At 40.2% G+C, this 14,178-nt stretch overlaps 1 protein-coding gene across 2 annotated transcripts in view; it reads right to left on the bottom strand.

Annotated features, from left to right (window-relative positions):
- Window positions 1–104: 104 nt before the first annotated feature.
- The window catches only part of LOC120796455 (formin-2), a 38,606-nt gene continuing 24,532 nt past the window's right edge, over window positions 105–14,178 (bottom strand). The window contains exons 9-18 of one of the 2 annotated variants that reach the window (XM_040139326.1): window positions 11,844–11,935; window positions 11,617–11,746; window positions 11,367–11,513; window positions 10,727–10,786; window positions 9,948–10,068; window positions 7,999–8,091; window positions 3,532–3,583; window positions 2,576–2,725; window positions 1,442–1,523; window positions 105–1,179 (exon numbers count right to left, since the gene is read on the bottom strand). In XM_040139326.1, coding sequence (XP_039995260.1) covers window positions 1,153–1,179; window positions 1,442–1,523; window positions 2,576–2,725; window positions 3,532–3,583; window positions 7,999–8,091; window positions 9,948–10,068; window positions 10,727–10,786; window positions 11,367–11,513; window positions 11,617–11,746; window positions 11,844–11,935 — 954 coding nt within the window. In that variant the 3' untranslated portion in view covers window positions 105–1,152. Of the gene's footprint in view, window positions 1,180–1,411; window positions 1,524–2,575; window positions 2,726–3,531; window positions 3,584–7,998; window positions 8,092–9,947; window positions 10,069–10,726; window positions 10,787–11,366; window positions 11,514–11,616; window positions 11,747–11,843; window positions 11,936–14,178 lie in introns of those variants that run through there. The other variant, XM_040139325.1, reaches the window with a different exon arrangement.

Raw genomic sequence — 14,178 nt, 5'->3', positions numbered from 1 at the left:
ATTTCATATAAAAACAGTGGTGTTTGGAGTACACGTAGTTCTGTACCATTTAATATCAAAGTTGGACAAATGATAAACAGAAAACAATCAGCAAAAGCAGAATTTCTATTAAAAATTAATGTAATTTCTTTTATTCAATAACTATATTTTTTCATGTGCAAGGTTATTCAATCAAAACATATCGTTAGTATTGCACATGAACATCACATCACATAATCCTGTTGCTCACTTACCATATGGGAGTTCAGACACTCTCACACACAGTAATAGGAAAGGTAGGAAACTAACTGGATAGGATTCTGCTTAAAACATAAAGCAATTTGACAATAATTCTGAATAAAACAATTTTAGGTCTACATCAGGTCACACCATTTAGGTATGGATGGCCTTTTTGGTTGTAAAGAACATATTAAACAACAATAGAGGTGCTGCAGGTAAAACAATTGTAAAATTATCACTAGATATCACTAGGTTCCAAAACACACTTCATGAAACTATTCAGAAAAGTAAATCTGTCATGTTTTCCTGTTTACATGTAACATTTAATTACAGATGATATGTCTCAGAAATAAGCTCTTTTCTACAGCACTCGTTTGACCACTCTACTGTGCGATAAGGCACTTTCTGTCTGGCAAGTGATCCATGCCTACCATATGAAAGGTTATAAAATTCTGTGCTTTTCACCATGAAGGGGGATATAAAGAGGAAGTGTCCATGCCTTCCTAACAAATTAGGTTTAGGAATTGCACTAAAAAAGAAAATAAGCTACATATGGCTTATAAAATACTAAAAGATTGGATATAATGTTGCTACAAATTTCAGAGTCCAGTGAACATTTTCTGGAATTTCTCTAGCGAATTACTCAACATCATTGTATTTAATCATTTCAGCTTAATGATGTCTTTTAGTAGCAATATTTCACTTAATTATGTGAGTGGCTTCAAAAGCTGGCTGAGGATGTAATTTTTCATTCCACTTTTAAACAATATAATATCCACTTTGAACCAACTCACTACAAAAACAGCTTTGAATCAATTGAAAACAAATACTGGAAGCAAATAAATCTTGTAAAATTACTGATGAGTCATTTAAGATTGTATAATCTGTGCTTGTGCAATAACACTTGATGATGATCATTTTCCATTCTCTGCTTCAGATCTTCTGACCCAGCTTTGCTTTCTGTGGAATAAAATTACAGGTCTGAGTTATTTACAGCTGGCAGCACTGGCACTCATCTCAATATGTTGCTGTCGGAGCCAGGAGTGTTGTTTTCTTCTACAACCTGACAACTGTTTTTAAGGAACAGAGTCTGTTAGGTGAGGAGATAACGTGCACCAAGGGAAGAAAAAAGAAGAGGGTAGGTAAGGCTGGAACTTAATTGATAAATAAAAGCACAGATGAGACCATAAGGTTAACTGTGATAAGAACTGCAAAGACGTACTATTCCAGTTGAATGTTTGGGTTTCACATTGTAGGAAGCCTTCTCCCTGGCCTGTTTGAAGCAGTCCTCAGCCATTTTGACCCTGAAAAAAGACCAGTCATAACTATCAGTCATCCTATTGAGGCCTAAAGAGCAAATAAATGGATGGACACAAACTCATTCACACTGCAGAAATGTACTATTTTCACCAGTTACAAAGGAAACACATTACAAAAATCCCAGCTTGGATCGTACAGGCTATGGTCATGTGGTAATTGGAAACAATGATCTTGGTTTGTCAAAGGGCCAACCGTCCTACTTTGAAGTGACTCACTCAAGTTTACTACTGCATGGCGTGAGCCAGCAATGTCACTACTCATCTGTGCTTGAAAAAGACAAATGATCAGCATGTTGGCAATGAGTGAGCACAACAATTTACGCCGACAGACACGCATCTTGCCTGTACTCATTATGGGTAGTGTGTGTGCCAGCACTGCATACATCGAGTTGAAGACTGACATCTATAGTTGCACTGGAAAAGGAAAACCAGCAGAAGGGGGTTAGGATGACTGCCCATGGTAAAGGGCAAGGAGTTAATGCTTTCAAATTTGTTTTTATTCTTTCCTACTGTACAAGCAAGGCTTGTGACATTTTGCTTCTCTTACAAATACATATCGCAGTTCAATCTTCATTTGGCATAATGGACCAATTTGCTTTTTGTTGACATACGCAACAGTATCTTTATATTCATCAAACCACTGAAAGCTAACTAGATGCTGCATGTGTTTTTTTCATTACTGGGGTGAGGACATAGATTTGGGTCATTTAACCTGTTTTCCCTCCATGAATTTAAATGAATCTGATAAGATCTTCAGTGAACACAAGATGTACTGCAAGTTATTAATGGTTTGGAAACTTACGCTTGGGGAAATTCTTAATGTAGGAACACGGGTGTTTCTGTTATGAAATTGTAAAGGTCAGAGAATGGTGTACCCTTCCCAAAGACAAAGAAAAAATATTGAAAACACCCGGGTATTTCTGCAGGATTTGATTTTGGGACAACAGGTTCAAGTTTCCTGTCAGAGGGAAGGTATGTGTATCAAGTAAAATGTCCCATTCTGAAACAGGACACTTGTCTCCCCATCATATTCTCACCGTTCCTGTAACATCAGCTTATTCTGCTTCTTCCACTGGTCCTTGAAATCAGTGGAAAACTCATGCCAAATGGAGAAGAAAGTGTTGAGAGAAACCTCTTTCTCCCCTGCCTTGGGTTTAACTGAGAACGACCCGCTCAACTCCAAAAAGCTGAGGACAGAGAACAAAAACATTACTTCAAGACCAAACTATTACAACATGAGATTACAGAAACCTACACCAATTGTTGTGAAACCTGGCAGTGCTACACAAATATGAAAAATATGAAAATTAATCCTGGAATAATGTGCTTTTTTAGGGATTTAGTGGTAAAGTGACATAAAAAACAAAAACCAATGATGACTCTACATTTCAGAGGACAACTGGGAACAAAAAATGCAATTACTGACACAAAAACAAAGAAGAAGGATGCAAAACTAGGAGACAAAGACAGATCTAGCAAAAGAAAAGCAGCACATGGCGGGTGATGACACTTGAAAGTGTTAAATGTGGTGGCCATTTGCAGTGGATCAATACAGTGGACAGGTTGGGGTCTCTTTGTTTGGAGTGTGCTATAGGAACACATTCCTAGCCAGCAGTAACAGAAGCCTGGAGCCAAGGCTGTCTACTCTCGCTCCACTTAGATAAACAACACAGACACCGCACAGGGGGCCTCCCGTCTACTGAAGCCTGGCATGACGGCCTGCACCTCCCATGTAACTGAAGGAACCAGGAGTCCTAAATATTGACGAAGCAGCAAGATTATATTTCGTCACTGCAGTGAGACTATATCACTTCAAACTGTATTGGATTGCATTATCCGGTGTTGCCATTACTTTCAAATTCAGTACTGATCACTGCTTTGATGCTTGAGAAAAGGCCAAATGTAACCCATGAAATGGAACAGAAGTGATCACCTTTATTACTCAGGTGAAGAAGCTGTAGGGAAAATGTTTAAAGATAAAGAAGGTTCTTACATCTTCTGAGTGTCTGCCAGCTGCTTGTCCTGTGTTTCCAGTTCCGTTTTGGCTGTAAATGAAGGTAAATTGAAAGATAAAAAGCAGCGTATTGGTAAATAAAGGTCCCTGTAGAAAATACATCTTTCACCTGCAGTGCGACTTGTATATACAGGAGGATTCCACATGTCACCGTTACCTAAACCAACCATCATCTTCAAGGTCAGCGCTGTGCCACCAGGTTATTAAGTGTTGGACTGTCCACTGTTGCACAACTGACAAATGGGTACTGCAGACCTCAGGACAAGTGCTTCTTTGTGCGGGGTTACTTCGAACGGAGACAGATGACTGTGTGTGTGAGCAGGTTTGTGTGCGAGAGGCATGAGAGTAAAAGAGAGACAGCGAGAGGGTAAGAAAAGCGGGAGTTAGACACCACGGCACACATTAGGAGATATTTCCAGTAGGCCACAACACTTATCTCAGTGGGCCATCAGGATCATTTTGACTGTGTTATAAATTATGATATAAGGGAACAGCAGTGAAATGTGACAGTCTTAGCCAGGAAAATGCTGAAGGTTACAATATATCGAATTTCAGATCTAGGGGCTAATTTTTCAGCCCATTTTCAAATATAAAAGAGCTGTAGTAGAGTCAATCCAGCTATATATTTTTTTGCTGGTCTGTATCTGTTATGTATCACTGTGCTGCTGGACATTTGACAAAAGGTTAGACAATAAATTCCCCCTCCCAGCGTGTGTCCTCTTTAGGTCAATAATCTGTAAGTTGCTTTTGCCTTCAGCTGTCAAATGACCAGAAATGAACTATGGCCTCCTCATGGCTTTCCAAGACAGACATGACAGTAGATATGATAGAGAATCTTTCCTGGCAAAGATCTGTGTTCTGCTCTTATGTTGGGAATATCTGGTTGCGACATGTAATTGAAGCCAGAGCCACATCTAAAGATCCCAGTCAAACCCGCTGAGACCAGCACTATGCTTTACCATTCCACAGTACTAAATCACCCTGTAGCCCACAATCGTGTCTCTCTCTGCTTGACGGTTCATCAATAAATGATGACATATTGATAAATATCAGGACTGATAAATATCAGGACTGTGTTCTATCCTTCGAGCAAAGATGATTTAAGATGCTACTTACCACTTACTACGACACTGAACTCGAAAGATCCTGTGGTGATGTAAAATCTATTTCTAGGAACACTGAATATCAATTAAGGGAGATAAACTCTGACACTCCATGATAAATCTTCCCCTGATGCTGAATGATTCAGTATGAACTCAATATGATTAATTGTGTTTTTATCTACTTATCTTATTGTGATGATATGAAGACAATGTGGTATTAAGGGGCAAGATGAGTAAACTGATAAAGATTGTATTTAAAACAAAATAAATGATGAAAACATTTCAAAAAAAATATTATTTAAAGATGTCAGTTCTGTTATTGCACCATCATCATCATGTGGTTCAACATGATAAAGATCAACATGTCTATTTAATTTTTGATTTTGCCATAATGTGGTATATATAAACATAAAAAATGTTTAAAAGTTTGAAGTTTAGCCGCATCGGCCTCCATGATGTGACAGCAGAGTTGTAGTTTGTAGAAAAGGGATGTGAGTTTGACAACAATCTTTATGTCCATCAGAAAGAGTCGTCGGCCACAACAGTGGCCAGTGCTCTCTTGTATAGTGATTCCATCAAAGGCCTGTATGCATGAGAATTTGTGAAGCGAGCGGGGAAAATCAGGCTAGACCAAACAGCCGAGCTCCAACAAGTCCGCTCCCACTGTTATTCTGTGGTGAATTTCATGGTCAGAAAATAAACAAAAGCGGTTTAAACCGTGGAGCCAGAAACAGTTTAACCCCAGGCTTTTTTAGAAATTACAGAAATAACAAAAATAGGACATTTGGCTGTTGTTCTTTTTTTTCACGGCCGCAGTGGAGGAACCCCAAGAATCCCATCTGGAGCCTTCTGAGTCACATGTCCATGTTACGGTGCTTACATTCTGCTCTCAGAGGACAAACCTCATCATTTGCATCAAAGAAAGAGCTCCCATATTTCTCTCAAACACAGAGAGAAAGGGATAGAAAGGAAAAGAGAGGGGGAGAGATGGAAATGGGAGACATGCTTTCATCTGCAGACTTCCTTTAGAATGAACAGCGAGCATTACCGTGGAAGAACATATGCTATATATTATACTCTCATTTGAATACAAAAGCAGTTGGTGAGAGGCCTGTGAGCTGGGTCCTTCAGAAAGATTGGACACAGTCAACTGAATGTAGCCAGGGTCAAAGCCAATGCTACATGAAGAACAGCATTTGGCTTGTTATGTCAAAACAAGCATAACAAACTAAGTCTTACACCTTTGAAGTGGATCACAGTATCCCAATACTGTTGTAGATGTCAGATTATTGAGATAATAGCATGACTGTATGACATCTGGTGGACATGATGGATAAACACGACTACATTTTCAATGGATTTTGCCGTAATGCCTAGAACAACAATTTAGTATTGGCATTTTTTTTCTGTCTTTGGTTTGCTCTAATGGTGTGTACAGGAGATTTTTAACCATGCTAGCAGCATGGCACAAGGGATGCAATGAAGGTCTCTTTGTCCACCACTTGGTCCAGACCGAAATATCTCAGCAACTATTGGAGTGATTACCATGAAATTTGGTACAGACATCCATGGTGTTGAGAGGAAGCATCCTAACGACTTCGGTAAGCCCCTGATTTTTCATCCAGCATCTTCGGCAAGTCAAAGTTTTCATTTATCCAGTGAAATCTCTCAACATCTACTTGATTGGCACAAAACTTTTCATTTAGCACCAGCCAGACATTGCAATTTGTGGTTTTAAGTGAAACGTCTCAACAAGCAATGGATGGATTGCCATCAAATGTGCTGGAAACATTCCTGTCCCCCTCAGGATAGTTTGTAATAAGCTGGATGATGCCCTGACTTTTCATCTAGTGCCATCATCCACTCATATTTGCCCAATACTTCAGTTTATGATGAAATACCTGCAGAACTAACGATATTCCTATCAGCCTCAGCTGGAATTGTATGTTTAGTGCTAAATATCAACACGTAAACATTGTCATTATGAGCATATTAGCATGCTGACATAAGCATTCAGCTCAAAGCACCAGTTTGGATAGAGTCTCACAGAGCCGCTAGCATGGCCGTAGACTCTTGGTCTTGTTGCAATAAAAGTGCAATGGAAGAGGAGGTGCTCCTCATTTACAATAAATAAATCATCGTCCATTAACAGCCCTCTGAGTAAACACCATACTGAGAAGGGTTATTTTATTTCCTAATAGGAGTGTAGGAGTGAAAAATAATGGCAGAAATAAAGGGAAATATATGACAAAAACATGCCATGATGTCAAAAGTACTTTGTGAAAAGGATCAGGCGCTGAACAAGTCATTTTTGTCCATCCAGTTCTGTTCTCTGCAGTCAATTTAACAGGCTGCATGACAGATACACCTTCGGTCATCCTGAATCTTTCTATGAGGCAGAGCAACATATATTCTGTTTTAGAGGGTAGAGATCAAGATAAACGACACAGCTACCAAGTGCAGTCATAATCCGTTAAAGCAGATAGGCAGACTTGGAACAATAGCTGTGAGTTATTCAATACACCCTGCAATAAACACACGTCCCTATGGAAACGACACTGAGTGAACTCTTGTGTGCATATATCAACCAGAAAAACAGCATGAAACAGATTTGGAAATGTGTCTGTAGACATAGAAGACCTACATCTTTCTGATTGATGAGCTGCTTCATATGCTCTCATTCCACAGAGGAATTTTCATCTTAGGTATACTGAGAGTATACCAGCACAGAATACTTTTTTGATCAGGAGGGATAAATTATTTGCCGTTTTAAGTTTTACCTCCTTGTATGATGGTAAAACAGATGAGCAAACCATATGTTTAAACAGACCGAGCATCACCTGTTTCATCATTTTTAAAAAGGTTAAAGCTGGTGATATTCTCTTTTTTTTTGTTATTGTTATCAAATCAGATGAAAAGACCAAAACTAACAATGCATTATTCTGATTATCAATAGTTTCCTATCCTCTAGTTTTTAGCAAATGTTACTCAAACAGGCATAAATAGTGTATTTGCTGGTGAGTATAGCAGCAGAGCAGTGGATATGGGAATCAAAAAAAGCTACAGGGCCTATGTTCAGGGCGACGAAGGAACAAGTCAGCCAATGCAGGAGTGTGGTTCACTGATGTCTTTTCAATAGTTCTTTGACATGGCAGAGATATGGCAGAGAGCAATAAGATATACAGTGTCAGGCTTTTGCTACGCAGGCAACACTTTTTAGGAGGATCAGTTGTTGATTTTGGTCTTTGCATGGAATTTGTTGACAAGAAGAAAAATGCAGAATATCACCCTTTAATGAGTTGAAAGTCTTATCAATCATGAGTTTCAATTGAAATACGCTCACCTTGGCTAAGAAATTCGTCCATCTTCTCCTTAAAGGGTTGCAGGTTTTCTTCAGAGGACAATTTGCAAACTTTCTCCGTCTCAGCTGAGCATGCTGAAACAACATGAGATGATCAAGATGACAGGGAAAACAATTGTCTTCAGAGCAATAGAAAAATAATATCTCTTCAGGCATTTGCGTTGAAATTACAAACTCTATAGTACATTTCACCCTGGTTGAGTTTGCTTTGATAAATCTCTGTTGAATTTCTGCTGAATAAGTGTTGGCAAAGACATAATGACCTTTAATGACTAATAAGGCACCCCAAGGAACCAGGAAGGCCTGTGCTCTGATCCTGGGAGAAACGTATCGTCACGCTCTATCTGAAAACATAATAGATACACGAACTCAGCTCAAGGCCTTAGAGGTGGAGAGGCCATGAGACGCTTAAGGAAACGGGAAGGTCGGGACTAGACAAATGGTAATTCATAGACCATATGGTGCCTCAACTTAAGAGGTACACAGTGCGCTCTCTCCACTGTGCTGCTTGCTGATGTCCTTTAGGCCAGCCAAGGCCTTTGCTGCGCCTCTTACCTATCGGAACCTCCCTCTGGGAACTGTCACCGAAGCCCATGTCTGTTAGAGCACTCAGCTGGCTCTGCTAGGTAATGAAGAGGTCTGCAGGTATAGCATGTGATGATGTATTTATGTACGGACAACATGTGCCACCGCTACAGGGGTCGAAGCAGACGCAAGTCCATTTCCCCTGTGAGCAACTCCATCTTTATGAATTACAAATAATGAACAGCCTAAAGAATCATTATGGTAAAGAAAAAACAATATTTCGCAACACAGATCAGGCACCTAATTGGTTTAGCAGCAAAGATACATAAAACATGATAGAGAACAGACCAAGTTTGGGGAATTGTCGATCAAGCTGCAAGCACACAAACTCACACATACACACGTACATGCTCACACGTGTGCACACACGTTTGTACAAAAATACATAGTCGTTTTTTACCACTTGTTGGCACTTCAGTCCTTGGAAAGTGTTGTGAGTGCTGAGTGACTTGAGACAGAGTAATGAAAGGGAGTTTTTCCCAACTGTCTCATTCATTAGAACTCTTTTTCAGTCAACCAATCAGTTTGGCTTGTCAAGCATAATGCAATTGCCACACTCTTATCCTGAGGTCTTCATATGCAGTAACATAGCACATTCATTCTGGCGCATTTTTTATAAGCCTCTTTTATATGTTTACATTTTTTAGATAATTTATACGTTAACTATATGTTTAATACCAAAATGCAACATATGAAGTCCCTACATGAGGTAATACTGTCAACATGTAACTCCTTTTATTGTGTTTTGACTTTACTGAGAAATTACATATATGTAATCTTAGCTGGATGGAAATTCTGGCTCCAAACTGCTTGGCTTGTGAAACTTGCAGGGTCAGTGAGGTTATTCAGAGCTCGAGGAGAGCCTCTTCCAGCTCAATGATTAGATGATGAACCTTCGATAGTGCACACAGGTAGTGGAAGTTCCCTGAACTTGCCCCTCTATATTTTGATCTATATTTCATGAGGACAGTAAAAGCACGCCAGGTCCAACAGGAGTCTACATCTGACAAGTCACATCTGCTTCTGGTTAGCTCATCTGTACGACAAACAGATGCTATCTCTCTCTGCTCACCCACTTCTACGATCCACATATGACCATAGCTGGTCAGGTTTGGGAAATTATTTTCCATTGTAATAGGAGATATGTGAATGGATTAATACATAATTTATTGCTACATAAATTTCCATGTGATGGTATTTTAACCATGATATGACACCTGCCATAATTTGCTGGTAACTGAATGGCCAATTTACTACCTGATAAGCGTGTTGTAAATATGCCGTTAACAGGTTTTGGATGTGCTCAAACAGAAGGAAAATTGTGGAATGTACGTCGGCGACCATACCGTTGAGGTCTTTCCTCAGCTTGCGCAAATCTCTTTGAAAGTCCTCAAACTTCATCTGGGAGGCCTGGAAAAGGTCCTGGGGCTCGGGCAGAGGGTAGACACACGTCTCTCTGCCAGCATCCTGGTAAAACACAACATACATTCACGCACAAAAACCTCACACACCAACGTCAAAGTCAATATTCATCAAATGGGAGAGGGCCTCTCTAGTATATACTGAACACACCAGACCAGATTGAAATAAATGTCTTCAGACACCTACATGCATTTATTAGCAGTCCAAACATCCAAGGGAAGATGTGGCTGAAACTACAGCAGATAACTACCATTAAGCTTGGTGCACAAAGTACACTGCAATTCTCTCCGTCAGAGTTGCTACAAGGCCATTATGAGTGCTAGAGTCATGTCATGCAGGTTGATTTTGGCAGCCACCACTTTACTGAGTCCATCTCATCTGGAGAACCTAATTATTTACACTAGCGCTCCTTTGGATGCTGTGCCAATGAACAGGCTGTAGGTTTGAATGAAGCCAGACCAAAGCAGAACAAGAGCGGGAGATGGAGAGTGAAAGACGGAAAGGGAATTATAAGAGAGAGCCAGACAAGGAGAGAGATTTGTTTCTGCCGTAAATGAGGAAAGGGAAAATAAATAATTTGATAAAGGATAAGCTATGGTATCCTCTGGCAAGGGAGGAGATGAAAAGAGAGCTCTGGAAGGATTTCTAAGCAAATCAGACTAAAACAGAAAAGTGATTCAAATAAACAGGAACCAAAACATACCTCATCAAAGTGCCTTAGATAGTAAGCAACAATGTAGGACAAAAGACTCTGGGAGTTATCCTGAAAGAAAAAAAATAGATCCAAATAAATAAACCAAAAACCACTTTATTTATTAATCTAATCATTTTGGAGCAGGACGTTTTCATTTGTGTGGGGCAAACAAGAATAAGGACAGCAGTCTCAGAAGTTGGGGATAAGTCATGACATTGGAGGAGCCATACAACAAAACGTAACTGTGCTGGGCTGGCTGTCATAACTCAGAGTTGGTGGAAAGTTTGATGTTGATACCTTACTCGGTCCACCACCACAAAAAACACAAACCACTGTGTCCTTATATGGCAGTGGCAAGGGTACACTGAGCCCGATGGGATATTGAATAAGAACAGTAAACAGAATGGCCTCTCCTCTAAATCTGCACCGCAGTTTACCAACCATTTTCTAGTATAATGCTACATTACAGAATAAAGCTTTGTTGTACATATAAATTACATAGGCTTGTCTCCTCTACACATTATACACAAATGCATACATATACCTCCTGTCTGCTTGTGGATAACCCTTAATTGAGAGTCTGCTCCTGTAGTGTGAGGGATGTTTGCTTTTACTCCTGTAGCACACAGACTCACATTGTAACACTCACACTGCTCTTGACGTCCTTCAGTTTTGGCAGAATGTCCACGGTGAAGCCGTCGGCTTGCCCTCGAGACCGATTACCTCCGTTCATGAAGTTGCCAAAAGCCAGCACCAGGCCAAGCACCTGCAATACACACTTACCACTCTGGAGAGTCTGGTGCACATGCACATACACAGACAAACAAATGAGATGAAGATATACAAGGTTAAAATGAGTGATAGAGAAGAAAATTGAACGAGAAAAGCCAGTGGCTCACCTTGCATACTCTCTGAAGAATTTCTATTTTGCGGAGGACTGAGATGATACATTCATGGAAAGTTGACTGAAACAGGATGCAGAACACCCGCTCAGAGAAGTTGGGGATTTGGGATAACTGGAATAGAAACCTAATGAAAGGACAAGATCATTCTCCTTTAACGCATCTGTAATGACACAGCTCCCATGTAAATGGAATTTGGTTCAGAAGGTAGGTTTGGCTCTTACTGCTCAGGCTTGTCCAGTGGCTTGGCACCCTCCTTGTCTCTGGATGCTTTAATATGCTTTTTAATGCTATCCATCTCATCATCTTGAGCTCTCTGTCAAATGAAAATGCAGATTTATTCAAGCAGGAAATGTAATGTATATAGTTATGTGAAACCCAAGTACTTAAGCAAAATTTATGCAATTTTTAAAAAGAATTTTTTTTATTTTTTATAACTCAGATCAAGACTTTGTAAGTTTAAAACTTGCTAACCAAAATATGGCAATTGATCCAAGAATTGCCATATTTATTATGGTACATTTGTAAATTTATATATCCTTAGTATTACATAAAGCAGATCGAACAGATAATTACATAGTCTAGATAAACCTTACTTGAAAATGAAAGAAATGAAAGTGTCAAAGAATTCTTGAATTGTGACGATCTGTACTTAAACTCCTACTGTATGCCAGCCTATACAGTATAAGTTTCATAATGGTAAGGAGTTGCTTTCAGCCAGACTACATTCCTGACTATTATCCTGCTGTCAGGCTCTGGACCACAGTTTTATACAAGGTGGTTTAAAAAAGCAGGCCAGAAATATCCCTTCGTTTCACAAGAGGCAAGGACAATAGATGTTAATGTGTCCACAGATGGGCAAAACAATAAAACCATCCCCAGGAAGAGAATGTAAACTCTCTCCTAGTCCCTCCAGAGCCCATAGACCTCCTAAGTCTGAGTCTCAGCAGTCTAGTGTCTCCCTCGGTTTCTCTCCATCTTTCTCTCTGGGGTTTAGCCTCGGCACGGATCCTTGGAAAACATTAAACACCAGCATCAAACACACTGAGGGCCTGATTAGTATTCTACACACCGCCGCTTTCTGTCGAAGGGGGCAAGCTCTCCTTCGCCTTCTCTCGAGATGTTTTCAAGTGTAAATATATTTAACACAAAGCAGATCCTTTTCAAAGGGCAGCAGCGGAGCCCAGCAGTGTTTGGTGTAATTGGGGACAAGTAGGCATTAGCGTGTGATCTTTGAATTGCTAGGGCATGTTGCAGCAGTTGTTAGCATGAGAAATACAGTCCCATGTGGAATATCAAATGCAAAGGAAAGGAGGATGATATTTGTGATGCCAGAACTCTAGCGGTAGCCAAGTGGTATTCATTAGCCAGGTTTCTAGAACAGGGTTTAACAGATCCTGCCAGGGCTTAATCTTTTATGTCACTCAGTTTTCAGTGAAACACCATTTATGAGGTTCTTTGTACATTGAACTGCCAAGGAATGGTCCCTAAATGACAAAGTGTATCATGTAATTAACATGTAAAATATATTTAGACTTACAAGGCCTTGCCATGTACCAAAAAAAAAAAAAAAAAAAAAATTGTAGTCATTTGTATTGTTAAAGTTTGTAGGAGGGACTACGACTCTAACTGACCTCCATGACATTTAGCTACTGTCAGCTGAAAGGAGTCTGAACTTCAACTTCAGACAACCAGTCTGGGCCCAGATTATAGCTTGTGATATTAGAGTAGAGGGAGCGGTGTCCCACTATCACTGTGACCCCTTTAATGGCTTATTGTTCAAAGAACAGGAGCGGCTATAATCCGCAGCTCATAGACCGAGCAACTCTGTCCCTGCTTGTGTTTTTTCCATCTCTGTGCGCATACAGGACAATATGTGCACATTCGTAGGGACCAACGTGTTTGTTTGTGAGCATGTTTGTGTGTGTGAGAAGAGAAAGAGTGAGGGAGAGCAGTGTATGATCTAGCTCCTAGCGCAGTGAGTGAGGGTGTAACCATTAGAAGCCCCTCACATTCCTCAAGACAGGCTGACTGTGCTGCCAACTGTGGTTTAGGGGGCTGGAGACCCACAGACAGGATGGAGTCTCGCAATACAAAAGAGAAACAATTTGGCTCCTCAACCCAATAACATAGCCCTAGGCCATAAGGGGGAGAAGGAGAGAGAGGGAGAGGGAGAGGGCTTGAAGTCCTGGGGTGAGTGGAGAGGTTAGAAGACTTTTGATCCTCAGTTATGACACATTGGTTCGTAACTACAGCTTGTCTCAAGCCTCAGTCTCATTCCCATGATCAACATTATTAATATGCCTCTGGCAGCCAAAGGTCCAGGCCTCTCCTGTGTAGTTGTGCCAAAAAGCAATTCACAGGAATTTCACAGCATCTTAAAACTGTATCACAGTTGAAATGTGGAAAACATGCCCGTTTTCATGTTCCATTATTTACTGACCTGACTTCGAACGGGTTCTGAACTGGTTCCACTGGGGGGGGGGGGATTTTCTATCAGTGAAGGCTGATGAATATGTATTTACTATTTACAAGGAGCCCTTCCTAGCCAAAATGGAC

This window comes from Xiphias gladius, chromosome 11 (assembly GCF_016859285.1).
Source record: "Xiphias gladius isolate SHS-SW01 ecotype Sanya breed wild chromosome 11, ASM1685928v1, whole genome shotgun sequence".
Classification (NCBI taxonomy): Eukaryota; Metazoa; Chordata; class Actinopteri; order Istiophoriformes; family Xiphiidae; genus Xiphias; species Xiphias gladius.
Note: the sequence above shows the minus strand (reverse complement) of the source record. Positions and strands in the feature narration are given on the sequence as shown.